Raw genomic sequence first — 18,029 nt, 5'->3', positions numbered from 1 at the left:
AAAGTTTTGGACCAATTACTTTGGTGGGGTAGAAACAAGAATTATTCTGATTCATCAAAAAGAACACCTACTCATATGTTAGAGTAACTACCAGTGGTTTTATACTTTTGGCTATATAACTTAGGAAATCTGCATTTAATAACTATTTTATCCTCACTGTTTTCCAATTCCTTCATTTTACAATTTCTATTCCCATATAATTCTCTGCTTCTCCATTTATGAATCAGTTAATAATTTATTTAAATTATTCCAACAATCTTAAAATCCAATAATAACTAACCATCCAGGAGTTAAAATTTCTTTCTGTATAACACTATTCTTTTACCTCAACTTAAAAAGACTAAAATGATTATACAGATGAACAGGTAAAGAATTTGAATGATTATTAAATGGAGCAAGTCTTTAAGGTCACTCTCTCTCAAATAAATAAATAAATCTTAAAAAACAAACAAACAAACAAATTATCTCTGTAAAGAGGGCCCAGGAATTTATACTTCCTACAAAGTCCCCTAAATGATCCTGATGTATCCTCCTTCTGCACCTCCTTTCCCCCACGTTCTCTCTCAAAAAAATAAATCTTAAAAGAAAGTTATTTTTGGGATGCCTGGGTGGCTCAGTTGGTTAAGTGTCTGGCTCTTGATCTCAGCTCAGGTCTTGATCTCTGGGGAGCGAGTTTGGGCCCATTCTGTTAATGAAATCAAGGGAAACAAGGACAGGAGAGCTGCTTATGTCCTAGGGTGGGTAAAGTGCTTTATTATTAAGTAGCATTGTTATTTCCAGGCTAAGACTTCCGATCATAAGGTGGAAGGTGAACACCTAATGTGATGTGACCTAGTTTCTCTAAGATAAATTACATTTAAGACCATGTTTATATTTAAATTCTTTTTCTTCACAATCTACAAACTTAATTCATGAATTAAGTTCTTTACATTGCCTTTATTATTCGAATAAAAGATTTATATAGATGATTTACCTGACATCTTTCTCAAGTTGTGTAATACACTCCTTCAGCGAATCAATCTTAGAATCTCTTTGACGCACTGATTCAATGAGATATCTGTAAGGTTGCTGAGTCTGGTTTAACAGAGAATTGGCCCTGTCAAGCTAAAGAAAAACAGATTTCATGAAAACCTTAAAAATTTTACACTGTAGCATAGATACAGTACACCCAAACTCCCTTACATCAATTACTCAGAAAAGCTTTTCCTGTGTAACTTTGAAAGTTTAAAAATTACTAACCAATATAAGTATTCTTTATAATAACAAGTAATACATAAATAGGAAAGAAAAAATTTTAAATAAAATATGAGTTTTAGGGATGGGTTACCTGTTTTGCCATTTGTTGGTGTGGGAAGATATGTAACAAGAATTTTATCTCCTTTTATTTTTTTAATTTTTTAAAGATTTTATTTATTTATTCATGACACACACACACACACACACACACACACACACACAGAGGCAGAGACACAGGCAGAGGGAGAAGCAGGCTCCATGCAGGGAGCCCGACGTGGGACTCGATCCCAGATCTCCAGGATCAGGCCCTGGGCTGAAGGCAGACGCTCAACCACTGAGCCACTCAGGTGTGTGCTAAACCACTGAGCCACCTGGGCTGCCCTATCTCCTTTTAATAAGTATCCATTAGCTAAGAATAAAAATCTTTTGAGCTTTATTTCTATTCAAAATAACATAAAGACATTACAATTTACCATTTTCCTCATGTCTTCATATTTCTTTCCTTTTTTTATTTTTTTTTTAAGATTTTATTTATTTGACAGAGAAAGAGAGAGAACAAGCTCCCTGCTGAGCAAGGAGCCAGGTATGTGGGGCTTGATCCCAGGACTCTGGGATCATGACTTGAGCTGAAGGCAGACTATTAACTGACTGAGCCACCCATGTACCTCTCTATCTTTGTAAAATTGGTGAATTGTAGCTAAATCATTATGTATAATGACATTTAAAAAAAATTGTAGTTAAAATATAAATAATATAAAATTTACAATGTTAACGATTTTACAGGTTAACACTCAGAGGCCATTAAGTACATTCACGATGTTGTGGAAGCATCACTAGTATCTATTTCTGGAATATTTTTTATCAATCCTAACAGAAGTATCCATTAAGTAAAAACACCCCCCTCCCCCGCCAAGCTACTGGAAATCTCTATTCTACTACCTATCTGTATGAATTTGCCTATTCTAGATATATAAAGGGAATCATATAATATTTGTTATTTTGTGTCTGCTTATTTCACCAATGTACTGTTTTTAAGATTCATCCATGGTGTACCATGTATCAGAACTTTATCCCTTTCTATAGCTATATAATATTCCACTGTGTGTTTATAGCGCATTTGTTTATTTATTCATCTCTTGATGAATATTTGGGTGGTTTTCACTTTTTGGCTATTGTAAGTGATGTTGCTACAAATAGTGGTGTATAAATAAATATGTTTGAGTTTCCATTTTCAATTCCTTTGGGTATCTGCCCAAAGGAGTGGAGTGAAACTGTCAAGTCATATGGTAATTTACATTTAGCTTTTTAAAAAATTAAAAAAACATTTTTTCTATATTTAACTTTTTGAGGAACTGTCAACTGTTTTCTACAGTGGCTGCATCATTTTACATTCCTATTAACAATGCACTTGGTTCTACTTTCTCCACATCCTCACCAATACTGTTATTTCATGTGCCTACTGGCTATTGGCTGTAGTATATCTTCTTTGTAGAAATATCTGTAAGTCCTTTGCCTATATTTTAATTAGGTTGTCTGCTTTTTTTTTTGTTGAGTAGTTCTTTTACATTCTGGATATTAAACTCTTATTAGAGATATGATTTGTAAATACTTTCTCTCATTCTGTGGGTTCTCTTTTTACTCTCTTCTATCTTTTGATCACAAAAGTCTTTAATTTTGATGAAGTCCAACTTACCTATTTTTTCATTTGTTCTCTATACTTTTGAGGTCCTTTTTAAGAAACAATTGCCAAACCCAAGATCATGAAGATTTTCTCCAATGTTTTCTTCTATGAGTTTTATTTTCCTAGCTCTGAAATTTAGGTCTTTGATCCACTTGGAATTATTTTTTGTATATAGTATAAGGTATGGGTTCAATTTCAATGTCTTACATGGAGATAATCCAGTTTTACCATCACCATTTGTCCAAAAGACTTTTTTTCATTGAATGGTCTTAGCAATCTTGTTGAAAAATCATTTACTGTAGATGTGAAGGTTTACTTCCAGACTCTATTTTACTCTGTCTTCTCTACCTATTCTTTTGCTAGTACATCATTGTTTTGACTATCTTTGTAGTAAATTTTAGAATTTGGAAGTGTGAATTCTCTAACTTTTTCTTTTTCGAGATTTTTAGCCATTCAGGGTCCCTTGAGATTGTATCTGAATTTTAGGCTGAGTTTTTTTATTTTTTGCAAAAAAATGCTCTTGGGATTCTGATAGGGAGTGCATGGAAGCTTTAAACTGTTTTGGGCAGTATTGTCATCTTAACAATATTAAGTCTTCTAATCCATGAACATGGGATATCTTTCCATTTATTAGGTCTTTCTGAATTTCTTCAGCAATATTTTGTAGTTTGCAGTGTACAAATCTTTCTTCTATTTGATAAATTTATTCCTAAACATTTCATACTTTTTGATGCTATCATAAGTGGAATTGTTTTCTTAATTTCCTTTTGGATTGCTCATTGCTAGTATATTATACACAATTTTATATTATGCCTTTACCTAATATAATTATTTTTCCAAGCTCTCAGAGTACCTTAATTTATGATTTTAATGGTTACAAAACTGTCTAGGAAGCTAATGTACCATAATTACATTGCTTATAGTAATAAACATTTAGGACGTTATCCATTTTTGACTAGTATAATATTGCAACAGACTTCAAAATTAATTATTTTTCTTTAATGTTTTCTTTGTGAATTTTTTTTCAGACAGAAGTTGCACTAAGGTTAAGGACTATGTAATGCACTTGATATATGAAGACCAAAATTCTTTCCTTAAGGACTTAATTAACTTATATATCCAACCAATCTTAGTTTTTTTGTTTATTGTGTTTGCTGTTTTCCTAAGCAAATGTAAAACATAGGTTAGTAGAGGACTAAACACAGCACTGTCACTATCAGCAGGCCCATATTTGGTACCTAATGAGTTCCAGAAAAAGTATTCTAAAGTTGGATATGCAAAAACTGAACAATGACTACAAAAGTGGTGGATATCTATTATAAGTGTGAGGTATGGGGAAGAGAGTATTTTATTACATAGAACAAAAATACTATAAAATTCCTACGTTATGACTTTAAATGTTCTTTGATAATAAAATTCTAGCCCTTTATATATTTAAATATTTTTTCCTCTTTCCTTCATAGTCCCTAAAGATTTGCTCTTTTTCTGGAACAAGAAATGATTTATATTTTTTTCTCAAGTGAATTATATTTACAGGATTTATATTTTTTATTAAGATTTAAACATATAATTTGTTTTAGTATTGCAATATTTTGGTTTTCTATTCACATAAAAGAAATGAGTGACTAGCAGCTTAGAAGCTGAAGGTTTAGAGAAGAGTAATATGGGTACAGTGGAAGGTACAGTGGAAGGCAGAAAGAATCTAAGGCAGAAACAATCATCGTTAAAATGATCAGCCATGAGATCCAAGTGGGTAAGGGAGAAAAAGTCAAAGTGGTTGACCAGCTAGCTGTCAGAGAATATCTGCTTGCAGATTGAGGACTACTTTGTAAAAGTTATTTAAATAGCTCAAATGAATTATATTAGAAAATTTCCTTTTGGTTACATTAGCACAGGGAAAAAAAAATTCCTCAAAGAAAAGGAAATGAATAGTGAAAGAAAAGACGACTTCATTTTTTGGACATGATTCATTACAGTAAAGCAAAGCTATAAAGAAAAAAAAATACCATGAATATTTTCTATAGTTTGGGTTTTAGTGTCCTTTTTCCTTCCTTTGGTAGTCATTCTTTTAAATCTATTACAATGTCACTGGAATCTTATTACTTAGTCTACTTAGTTATTTTATGAACATTCAAATATGCAGCTGGACAAAAATAAAACTAAGTTCTACTTACCTGTATAACCAGTTTCACTAGTCAATTAAATCAAACAATTGCCTCGACTTTGTTTTCACGGAACTGACCTTAACTGAATAAACTGAACTGACAAGTTGCTTTGTGTTTCAAAGTGCAGAATAGTCCGGAGAGGGATGGGGGGGTGGGGCCGGGGGCTGGTGAGCAACATCAGGGAAGCACTAAGGGCATTACAAATTGTAGTTAGCTGTAGCCTAGAATGAGCTATGTTTGAAACTTATCAGATCTAAATTCAGTTGCATAAAAAGTATAACAGCAGTCATTAGTCTTAATTATTTTAGTTCCACTTTTTTCATCACAGCAATTACACAGGTTAGGTTTTACTATTATAAACAAAATTAAGGGCCCCAGAAGCCTTACTTTCAAAAGGTATCTCTAATATATAGCCTACAAACTCTTCCCTTTCTGGACATTAAGAACAACTACAGTGCTGTCAGTTTTAAGAACATATTTCTTTATGAATTTGTTAAGCTTTTAAATCTCCAAATTTAATTCCTCATGAAAAATAGATGTTTGTCAATGAAAAGTGATGCTAATATCTATTTTTGAAATAATTATAATTCGACAGAATTTAATTCCTCCAACATGGCTTACAAAAGTCTTTCTGTAACTATAATAATTAGTATTCAAAAAGTTACACAATCACTCACTTTGCCTATTGTTAGTAATCTTTTCCTTATAGGAAAGCCTTAGTAATTAGTGACTCAAGAATCATATACGTAATAAATGACTCAGGAGTAAACCCATGACACAACATTTTATAGAATTGTTATTCCGCCTTTGTTTCAATAAATTGTGCATATGATTCAGAGAAACGCAACACCTGATTAAAGTATAATTATATATTTCAACTCAAATTTTAATTAACTCTTGGATGATAATCTAAAATAATATATTTTCTCTTAAAATTAAAAAAAAAAGTATATAAAGGTGACCACATTTTGTTGTGTTTCTACTAAATGTGGGATTTTTTTCCTTGTAGAGTTTATTTTTAAAGAAACTCCTAGAAATGGAGCTCTTGCCAGGGACAAAATGCATTCTGTTGAATAGAATTTAACATTGAATTAGTTTCTGTGCATAAGATATATACAAGTGATACTTTCTAGTAGGTGGTAGTTTTTGAAGAAAATTCCACATATCCTTATCTAATCTTTTTGATTGTACCTTGGAATGTAAAATGCCTATTTGAGGTCCAATATGGTGCAACACTTTGGTACTAATTCTCTGTGTTCTCAACCTATAGGAGCAGTTGTCAAATCTAGTTAAATCATCAGATCACTGGTGAAAACAGTTAAAAAACAGTGATTTCTGGGTCCCAGCCCAGTTCCAATGAATCAGAATTTCTCAAGGCTAGTCTCAGATTCTGATAATCAGTCAAAAATTTAGAAAGCATAGCTTTTGTGATCTTGGACTTGCTGCAGGCCACTCCATCCAACTTTTACCAGGTTTAACTCTACTGCACATAATTCATCTTATATCCTGAACTTACCATCCTTCCCATTAAAACCACTTTCTTATCCTGTGGCTCAGTGGTTAATAATCTCATCATATTTAACAGGAGTGATATTTAACTGATACAATTCAACCAATTAAGATGCCAGCTTTGCACTGGAGCAGGTGCATGGAGAAACTCTGTAATCCCAGGTATTACTTCTTTGTTGGTAGATGGTGAGGAGATCTGGGGGATTTTAGGAGGCACCAGACAGACAGAAATGACATGCAGGGACTTAGGACAACAGCTATGTACAGTATTCTCACAAATACTTTCTTGTTTATTTTTAAAAAGATTTTATTTATTTATTTGAGAGAGAGAAAGAGCACATGGGAACAAGGGCAAGTAGTGGGGGGTGGCAGGGTGGGCGGGAAGGAGAGGGACAAGTAGACTCTACTGAGTGTGGAGCCCAATGCAGGGCTTGTTCCCAGGACGCGAGGAGATCATGACCTGGAATGAAACCAAGAGCTGGACACTTGACCAACTAAGCCACCCTGGCACCCCCAAATATTTTCTTATTTTAATAACCAAAAGCAAGTGCATGCTAGTTGATTATCAGTCCTGCTCTGATCCTGAGATTATCAAAGTATGGTAATAAGGAGATATTAACAAAATAAAAGGAAAAATAATAGGTAAGACAAAATTCTTGAGTAGGACATTAAATATTTCAGAATAATCAGCTTGGATGTGATGGACTATCTACTCATAAGTCACAGAATACTCAGGACTGGAGAGGATGATTTTTTTTCCAAGTGTGGTCATACATCACTTTTATTAGAGTCACAGGAAGAGGGAGTTAAAAATGCAGATTCATGGGTTTCATTCCAGACCTACTTAGTCACAATCTCTAAGGGCAGGATCTAGAAACCTATATTTTAAACAAGAATCTTTGGTGATTCTTACAGTCACTAACATTTGAGAATCACTAGTGAGGTGTAAGTATAGAGCAAAGCGGCAGACATTTGAGGGACACCTACACTGCAGGGTTGTAAGAAGATAAGACATCTGAGGGAGAATGGTGTCATCAAGCAAGAATTTCTAGATTATCTATAGCATCCAAAATGTCATGCCATAGATCAGGAGACTGAGAAAAGAATACCAACAATTAGGAAACCAGTGCTGATCACTAAGGGCGGGCATAGCTGAACAGATGATCAGGGAGGACAGTAGTAGGAATTAAGTATAAAGAGAGGGGTTAACTTTTGAAAGTTGCCTATGTCTACACACACACACACACACACACACACACAGTCTCTCTCCCATTTTTTTTGAAGAAGGACCAAAAGGGGGGAAAAAGAGTAAGTGAAGATACAAAAAAAATCCTTGGGTGAAAGAGACTCCAGAAAAAGAAACTGAGATGACCTAATTATAGTAATGAAGCTACAGATGATGATAGATGATGGAACTGATGGTTTTGAGGAGTGGAAATGACCTGCAATGAGGATATTGGGACGGATATCCCAATAATAGGACAGATGCAGAGAAATAAAAACACTGGGCAGCAGGAATGAGGGCACGGCTGATCATCAACAACATGAATTTGTAATGCTTTCAAGCGGCAAACGTAACAGATTTCCACAAGAAATTTTCAGCACATTACCACAAAACCAAAGAATCTTCTCTCCCTCTCTCCTTCCTTCCATTAAGTATTTATGGGGTAACTATCAGATTGTAAGGTAATATGCAAAGGGTAGGGAATGTCAAGAAAAGCCTGATTGATGGATGAATTAAGGGACAAAGCAATCTGGGGTCCTAGTGAGTGTAGTACTCAGATGGTTGGTAAGGCTGGGTAGGAAGAAAAATGAAGTCAAGAGGGGCTTGACAGGGAAAATATGAAGAGTTTATGAGTGTGGAACACAATGAGTGCAAATAAAGCACAGATTTAGTGGGAATGAGAGGACTGGAAGAGCTGGAAGGACAGGAGATTAGAGTCAGAGAATGGGATTTTCAAGTTCAAGGGGTTTAAATTTCTTGTCCCTGAGAAATTCATTTTAACGTGGTTCAATTGTATATCAATCCTGCTCGCAATGGGGAGGGTGTTGCTGTGAGAGTTGTAATAGTTCTTAAATAAAAAAAAAGTGGTCATTCATGAGTTATCAAGGCAAACCAGTAAGATAAGGAGTTTAAACAATTTGTTTGATGGGTAAACAGGATATAATTTATAGATAAATCATCGTTTTCCCTTACTTCAGTGGTGGTTGGCATTTTGTATACACACACACACTCTCACATTAGCTGGTATGTGAACCTATAAAAAGCATGCCTATAGAACAGATTCTAGTATATTGTCCTGAATCCACGTAATTGAGTTTTTTCCAGAAGGAACCGTAACAAAGACTTCTTGGCTTAAGCACTTGGCAAGGCTGGACACAGAGCTGTTAGAAAAATGAATCTGAATGTTTTATCCATAAAACAAATTGGTCATTCATATGGTAGATAAATATATGTTAATCACTATTAAAATAAAAAGGTTAACCTGTATATAATTCCACATTACAATCTCAAAAAATCAGAATGGCAATAATCAGCCTCTTCACATTAGGTCTTCTTTATGGAACTTTATCATGGATCAACAATTTAATTATCCCTCATGTCCAGTTATATTATATCTTGAGCATCCACAAAATTTATGAGGACACTAACTTCCCAAGGAGTGAAGCATCACATGAAATACACAGACACAAGAGAAAATGAAGAAGTCTCCCCCAGATTCCTAAACATTACAAAAAAATTGTTATCTATGTCAAAAAGTTACTTTCCTGGGGCTATTTTCCTGCTACCAACAAATCCAGTTTCAAGGACTGCCAAATTGTACAAGGGACAAAAGGTGGCCATTATTACCTTCACAGAAAATGAGCCACTAACATCTTCTCCCTCCTTTTTTCATCTATCTCTTCTCTGTGGTATTCAGATTTCATTCCCTTTCTCATCTTGTTTTTGAAGACTTTATTACAACAGTTTTAGGTTCACAGCAAAATGGCCTGGAAACACAAGGAGTTCCCATATATTCCCTGCTCCCCCATCTCACAACCTCTCCCAGCATCAGCATTTATGACAACTGATGAACCTATACTGACACACCACTGTCATCCAAAGTCTAGAGTTTACATTACAGTGCACTCTTGGTGCTATACATTCTATGGGTTTGGACAAACGGATAAGGGCATGTGTCCAGTTACAATATTATAAACAACAGTTTACCCTAAAAAGTCCTTTTGCTGTATCTATTTATCCCTCCCTCTCTCCTAACCCCTGCAACTACTGATCTTCCGTCTCCATAGTTTTGCCTTTTCTAGAATATCACATAGCTAGAATTGTACTGTATATAGCCTTTTCAGATGGTCTTTGCCTGTTTTTAAAAGTTTTTTTTTTCATCCTCTGCTTTTCTTTTCTGTGTTTTCTCTCCTAAATGTTATGAAACATACTGTTTTATTTTAAAGTGAGAGAGCGAATGAGCAGTAGGGACAGAGAGAGAGCGAGAGAGAATCTGAAGCCAACTCTGTGATGAGGACAGAGCCTGATGTGGGGCTCAATCTCACGACCCTGAGATCATGACCTAAGCCAAATGTTTAACTGACTATGTCATCGAGGTGCCCCAAACATACTCTGTTTTAAAAACTAGAAGTAATCCACTCATTTGCTTGGAAAATCTTTTTTTTTTTTTTTTTAAGATTTTATTTATTTATTCATGAGAGACACAGAGAGAGAGAGAGAGGCAGAGACGCAGGCAGAGGGAGAAGCAGGCTCCATGCAGGGAGCCCGATGTGGGACTTGATCCTGGGTCTCCAGGATCACACCCCAGACTGCAGGCGGCGCTAAACCGCTGCACCACCGGGGCTGCCCTTGCTTGGAAAATCTTATTTGGAACTTAATAAATAATTTACAACTGAGAACACTGAGGCACAGAGAAGTCAAACAACTTTTCTGAGTTTACACAGCAAGTAATTACCAGAAAGGACAGTTTAACCCAGTGAGTCTGGCTCCAGAATCATTTGCTTAATAGCCAATATTCATTACTGCCTCTCAGTAGCAGGAAAGAAAGCAATAATATGTACGACTAGCACAAAATGTGAAGATATAAGAATTCCTCTCCTCTACTACCTCAAAATAAAGAATGTAGACTAAAGGCATGGGTGTGCATGACAACACACAAACACTAAAGAAACATGACCAACTGTCCACAAAGGAAGATGCTTCATAGCTATTCTTCCACGTAAAGATATCTAATTGAATCTATGTGGGTGCCATGTTCATGTGGGACTTATGGGTGCTATGCTCCTTTCCTTGGTGCTTTAGTCATTTTCCAAGGACATGTAAGAACAGTGGTGCTCCATTTGTGCCTTCTGTGTGCCCATCTGGCTGCAAATTACAGGCAGCGATAATTGGTTGTTATCCTCTGCCTGGTTTACTTCTTTCATAAAACTTACCAAGTTTTAATTTTTACTTGAAAAAAAAAATGCTTTGTTTCTCCCTAATTAGGATATAAGCTCCAAATGGTAGGAATTTCTGTCTTATTCAATGATTATTTCAAGAACCTAGAATGACAGCTGACATACAGGTACTGAATATTTACCAAAAGACTGAATTTCATATTAGTACTACCTGACACTTAACAGAATTCATTTACTTAATATACTTTATTTCTTATGCTGAGTTCAATGGCACAAAATGATCTAAAACATTTTTTGATAACATTACCTTTATCAATTATTCTTACATAAGTACTTCCTGTGTAAAGAGCCAATAAAGAAATAAATTTATTTGGGGGAAAAATCACATTTTCTACAATGAGAAATCTTGTTGTTTACTGGAGTTCCTCAAGAATCTATGTAACTCAGTGATAAAAATGTTAACACATAGATATGGAACTCAATACAGTTCGAAGAAACTCAATGTAGTTCAGAACAAGATGTATTTTTTTTTTTTTTAAGATCTTATTTATTTGAAGGAGAGAGCACAAGTGGGAGAGATGCAGAAGGAGAGGGAGAAGCAGACTCCCTGCTGAACAAGAAGCCTGACCCAGGGCTCCATCCCAGGACCCTGGGATTATGACCTGAGCTGAAGGCAGATGCTCAACTGACTGAATCACCCAGGCACCCTAAAACAACATTTATTTTAAAAAAGGGATCACTTCAGGGGTGCTTGGGTTTCTCTGTCAATTAAGCAACTGCCTCTCTATTTTTAGCTCAAGTCATGGTCTCAGGGTCATGAGATCAAGCCCTGCATCAGGCTCTATGCTCAGCACAGTGTCTGCTTGAGATTCTCCTCACTTCTCTCTCCCTTTGCCCCTCCCCTTGCTCTGTCTCAAATAAAAAAATAAAAATAATAAAAAAACAAACTTAAAAAAATCACTACAAGCTTTTTTTGTTTGTTTGTTTTGTTTTTGGTGAAGATGAAGCCTAAACACTTTCCACAGATAAAGAAGAAAATAGCAGGGTTCTCAAACTGTTAGTCATATATACACATTATAAATAATTTGCAGGATCAGAGTTATAGAATAAAATTATACAAATCTATAAATGGTACTAATTCCAAACAATGGGAGAAACCATAGTAAATTTGTTCAGAATTGTTCAGTGGAAGAGAAATGGACATAATATGGGGAAATAATAATTGCTTCAGCAGCACACTGTGTTAATTCAAAATGATACAGAGGCTGGATTAGCATTGTTCCTATATGTGGTAGACAATTGGGAAGCATTATAGGTTTTCATATGACAGTCACACCAGAGGACCCTGTATTTCTTGAACAGGTTTCACTTTTTTTCTCTTCTCAGTATCTATGCTGATTTCTTAAGAAGGCTTCCGTAAGGAGAAGAAAATGTGTTACTTATCTGTCCAATTGAAAACACACTGTGGGTTGTAAGCAGTATTAAAAAAAGGAAGAGAAAAGAAACAACAGAATGGCAACTAACAGAATATGTTACATGTCGTAAGGTACTCACTCCTATGAAAATTACTTCAAATACACACACATACACACACACACAAATACACATAAATGTATATACTGGATTGTTATATAAGCTGCACTTCTTACTATAGGTAATGGTGAAAAAGTATAAAACCTATTTGTTCAGGTGATAGTTAACATTTTTAATTATAAAGGACAAAATTTACATTCAAAGCAGTCCAAATCCAAATCAGTCTCAGATTAATTTTGTGGCAAGGTTTTGTGGGCTTTATCACCTGCTGAAAATTTTGGATCTGAAGAGTGGAGGTGTCATGTAAGGGAGGAGTTAACATGTAATGTTAACTATTCCAAATGGCATATCCACCAAAAACCTAAGAGCAGACAGAGTAGAATTTAGAATTTGCATCTGAATCATTTTTCTCCTTTGATTCTTCTCTCATAAATATGCCAATCTAATGGAAGCCCACTCAGACAAAAGAGCTTCTTTTAGGCCTCAGGAAGCCTGGGAATCTGGTAAACTCCGGGATCTCTCACTCTTTAAGATCCTAGTTAGTGCAAGCAACACTCCTATGGTTTCATAATGTAGTTTGAGTGGTATTAAATAAACACTTAAAATTGCTGGCCATTATTAATATCATTTATTCATATAATTTTGATTTTAGTGAAATATTTACACAAAATTTTTAAGAGGCTATGTTATCGGGATGCCTGGCTGGCTTAGTGGTTGAGTGTCTGTCTGCCTTTGGCTCGAGAGGATGATCCCAGATTCCCGGGTTTGGGTCCCACATCAGGCTCCTTGCATGGAGCCTGCTTCTCCTTCTCCCTTTGCCTGTGTCTCTGCCTCTCTCTCTCTGTGTCTCTCATGAATAAATAAATAAAATCTTAAAAAAAAAAAAAGGAAGCTATGTTATCATTGCTATTAAATGTTTATCTTCATCATTTTATTGTATATTATTATTGCTTACCTTTTGCTTTTCTATACCGATTCAACAAAGTTGTTGAATTTTATTAGTAATTCATGTTCTCTATTTTAAATATAATAATTCTGGTTAATTTGAAGTTTTTATTAGTCTAAAAATATCCAGTTTTCCATACTTTTCCTTAAATGCTTAGTTTGTATGCAATTAAATATACTTTTAACACCTGAAAAGAGCAAGTGATTACTCTCCAGAATTGCAGTTTTACTATCATCTACCTTTTCATAAAAATTACTTACATTGTTATTACATAACCTTTCTATATTGTGTTAAAAATTCATTTGGATAGTTCATTCTGAATATTTCCACATAAGCAAAATAAGCATTATTTATTCCAATTCTGAAACTAGTATTTATTTAAAATGCCAAGGGTATTGATAACAATACTTACCTTATTACTACTATTGCCAGAAGCAGAAAAATAAATAAAACATAGGACAAAAAAACCCCATCTGCATTTACTGATGATAAGTGTATGCCAGTTATGGTAGGTGCTTATCTTAGATTAAGTTATCTCTAATTCTTGAGGCAAACATATATATAGTATTATTATTCCCACTTCACAGTTTGAAAAATTGAGGCTTACAGAGGGTAAAGAACTTACCTAAAAGTCATACACGCCAGTCTGCCTAACTTGAAAACTCAGTTTCATATCCCAATGGTTACGTGAATATAGTAACATATGATTAAGTGCTATACACATGTATTCTCACCTTTATTATCTCTTTTAATTACTCATCTTTGCTTAGTTTCTTCCTTTTACACTAAAATAAAGTCAAACAAAAGAAACAACTCTAGTGTTTTCAATTAAGATTGATGACCCTACTGATTCCATGTGACTAGAATATTTTTTTCATGATGGTGGTGGTGGGTGGAGCTGATATGTACCCTGCTGTGGTTCCTTGTGTGACATAAAGCATATTATTGAGTCCTTGATACTCGGGAAGAAACTAAAGTTTTCTTTCTAATTAGTGGGTCTGATTTCTCCCTCTGCTCCTCTTGGTTAGGGCTTCCAAATTGCTTCAGGTTCATTCTAGCATCCTGCACTTGTCTTATATACTTTGACCTATCAAAAACAGAAGTTATTCCTTCAACAAACATCTATTTACTTTGTACTGAATCAGGCACTGTGCTAAGCAGTGGGGATATATAGACCAATAACAAAAGATCCTTCTTCTTAAGAAGCACATAGACAGCTATGTCAACAACATCTCTATCTATCCAAATATATCTTGGTATATATGTTTCATGGGAATACATAAGTCATTTCTGCCTGGGGCTCGAAAAAGGCTTGACAGAGTAGGTGACACTTGATATTAAAAAGAAGCACCTGTGACACAAACATGGCTACAATGGGCAAAAAGTTCAGAGTGCACAAAAGCAAAGAGACATGAAATAGCATAGAGTGCTTAGAGAATTCAAGTAAAGCACAAGAAGTTACGTATGTGGGGAGAAGCACAAGCGGTTGTATACAGTAGGAGTGTGGCTGTGTGTGGCTGTGTGTGTGTTGTATAATGCAAGATGAAACTGGATATGTAGGCAGGGGTAGGATAATGGAAGATCTTATGTATTATTCTCAGGAAACAAAGACAAGTCTAACTGTGGGAGAAACAAAAACAGATTTGTATTTAGAGTATTTTGGCAACAAGGTGGAGGACTAAATAGAGATAATGCCAATCAGCTGGTTCCTAATTTAATTTAGATGATAGATAAGAAAGAGGTCGTATCAAGTCAATACCAATAAAGCAGGAGACTGAGTAGAGATGTTCAGAAGGTGCTATGAAGATAATAGGGAGGATCTGCTTTTGCTGAACGCTCCTTTTGTACTCTTTGAATTCTGATTATATACATGCTTACCACAGTAAATCTCCGACTTACTCAAGAAAGGCGACAATGAAAAGTTATTGTAGTTGGTAGCTGAAGCCATAGAACATGATGAAGACACTCTAAGAAGAGAACAGTGTCAAGATAGATGTCTGGGGCATGTCCACAGTTATGGAACAATCAGAAAAAAGTAAATAATGGAGAATGAGAAGTAGGAGGGTAACAAAGTGGTGGAGCAGGAGCAAAAGACACACTACCTGGTGTAGGAGGAGCTGGAAGTGAGGACCCGAGGAGAGGGGAGGTAGAAGAGGAGGATGACAAGTAGGTTAGGATTAAATTGGCCTTTGTCAAAGCTAAAGAATACGGACATTCCCTGGTAGGCAACGGACCTTTCAAAATGAAATCAAGATCCACAGTATAGCGGACAGTTTTGGCCAGAAGAAAGAATTGTGATGGGCTGATAAACTTTACTTGCCAAATTTAAAACATTTCAGGCAGTGTAGTACCCTATGTGTTTATGTTTTAAGCCTCATATTTTTAATGGTGAAATAAAAGCACTGCTCTTTATTGAAAGAATTTTACATATCAACAAACTTTCAGGAAAACACTTCGGGAGGCAAAGGGTACTGTTTTCTATGAAAGTGGATGTATCTTATAGCTTGCACATGCATATTTGATCTTAGATGTTTATATTGTGATTTCAATTGAGTTCTGAGTATGGTTAATCTGTCACAGGTTGAGTTTAACTGCCATTTAAAATGTCTCTGGAAATATTCCAGTATGATTTGGCACATAGGTTGTGTTAGAAGGATAGAAATGAAGTTAGGTGGTATATGATAAAAAATCATTGCCTAAAGTCTACAAGAATGAGTGCTTAAAACTGAAACATTTATTAAGGTGATAATGAAGCATTGTATCATAGTTAAGTTGGAAGCATCTCCTACTCTTTCACTCTTTGGTGGTACATAAAATATTTTTTTTTTCCCACCTCAATAAAGGCTTAGAAATATGGAAGGAAAAGTTGGCTTTGAAGTTTAAAGAGATTTAGTTCTTTTAGGGGTGTTGCTGGCAAATGAGTCTCTCTTTAAAATATGGAGATGGAATTGTAGGTAGGAATTGTGGGCAACAGACTCCTTACAAGAGACTGGGTACACTGAGGATGTTGACAGAACACTCTCAGCAGTTGTTCAGGTCAGATAACTCAAAGAACAAAGGCACACATTTACTCATCTAGAAATTTCTATGTTTGTAGAAATCATGTATTCCAATATCATTTCTAAACTGGCAAACTGAATCTAAATTTAAAAAAAAAAAAAAAAAAAAAGAACTTCCAAAAAAAAAAAAAAGAAAGAAAAAGAAAAGCATTTCAACGACCCCATCAAGTAGAAAGTCCTGCCACATCTTTTCTCCTTGCCTGCGCATACATTAGACCCCCTTTCTGTTTCCTTTTCTCAGTCCTAAAATTTTCAAATGCATGTTATGTTTTTAGAGGCTCTAAAATTTTCCTATAGCAATCCTTCCTCTGATACTCCAAAATACTTCTATATTCTTTTATTTTTTATTTATTTATTTTAGAAAAAGATTTTATTTATTTATTCATGAGAGATACAGAGAGAGAGAGAGAGAGAGAGGCAGAGACATAGGCAGAGGGAGAAGCAAGCTCCATGCAGGGAGCCTTATATGGGACTTGATCCCGGGTCTCCAGGATCATGTCCTGGGCTGAAGGTGACACTAAACCGTTGAGTCACCCGGACTTCCCTTCTATATTCTTTTAAATACCTGCTCTTGATAATGAAATGGAGGAAGGAGAATGAGGATAATGAAATGGAGGAAGGAGATGAGGAAGAAGAGGAGGGGAGATCTCCCTTCCATTGCCAACCAACACTTTTTTCCATATTATTATGCACATAATAAGTAATTTAAACTCCAGAAAGGCAATACTGAAAGAATCTTTCATCCACCCAGAACTTCAGTGCCCCCCTCCACAAGGATAATCATCAACAATGAATGATTTCTTTTTAATTATTCCAGATATCTCTATGCATATATCAAAGCAAACAAAGAGATCCATGTATGGGTATCCATGTATATATATGTCTGGCAATGAAATTTTGGGTACAATGAATATTGCTGGAATGTAATCTCTGTTTATAGATATATTTTACAAAGTAGAATTTTGCCTCTTATTTTTGTCTTTAGAAATCTACGTAAGTTTGGTGGAGGGGCTAGGTCAATGATCAAATGAATAAACATTCACTTCATATCTACTATGAGTCAGATATTGTGTTGATCACCAAATCTATGCCTTAACAAAAAATTTCATGTGAGTTGGATTAAATTCAAGCAAATTCAAAAATGCATAACGTAAAAAGTAGTCTTTCTATACTTCCCCACTCCCAATCTCAGAGGTAAGCACTGTTTGATATTAGAGGGAGAAATATGGATGGTCCTGGGGACTCATTTCCTATTCTAACTAGAACAGGCTAATAGAGATTGTAACCTCCAAAGGCTCCTGTTCCCATTATGATTTAGGCAACTAGATGTTCTTTAATCTTCTCTTTAGATATGTACAATGTTTTGGTGTGGAGTCTATCAGATCCCTTTCTGTGGTGTATCCAGACCACCTATGCCAGGCCTAAGCACACTTTTCCATGGGAAGAGAACTTGGGGATGATATATGCTCTGTTAATTCTTTGCCTATAGGTTTACTCCA

General features: G+C 35.2%; 1 protein-coding gene across 10 annotated transcripts in view; it reads right to left on the bottom strand.

Moving 5' to 3' along the window:
- The window catches only part of PIBF1 (progesterone immunomodulatory binding factor 1), a 190,376-nt gene that overhangs the window by 34,884 nt on the left and 137,463 nt on the right, over positions 1 to 18,029 (bottom strand). For 7 of the 10 annotated variants that reach the window (XR_003133931.3, XM_025441073.3, XM_025441072.3 and 4 more), the window contains one exon: positions 974 to 1,104. The exons of the other annotated variants lie outside the window; for them this stretch is intronic. Coding sequence is in view for 6 of the 7 variants with exons in the window: in XM_025441073.3 (XP_025296858.1) it covers positions 974 to 1,104 (131 nt within the window). In the remaining variant the exon portion in view is untranslated. The remainder of the gene's footprint in view (positions 1 to 973; positions 1,105 to 18,029) is intronic. 10 annotated transcript variants of the gene reach the window in all.

This window comes from Canis lupus, chromosome 22, assembly GCF_003254725.2.
Source record: "Canis lupus dingo isolate Sandy chromosome 22, ASM325472v2, whole genome shotgun sequence".
Classification (NCBI taxonomy): domain Eukaryota; kingdom Metazoa; phylum Chordata; class Mammalia; order Carnivora; family Canidae; genus Canis; species Canis lupus.
The sequence above is the reverse complement of the archived record's forward strand: the minus strand, read 5'-3'. Positions and strand labels throughout refer to the sequence as shown.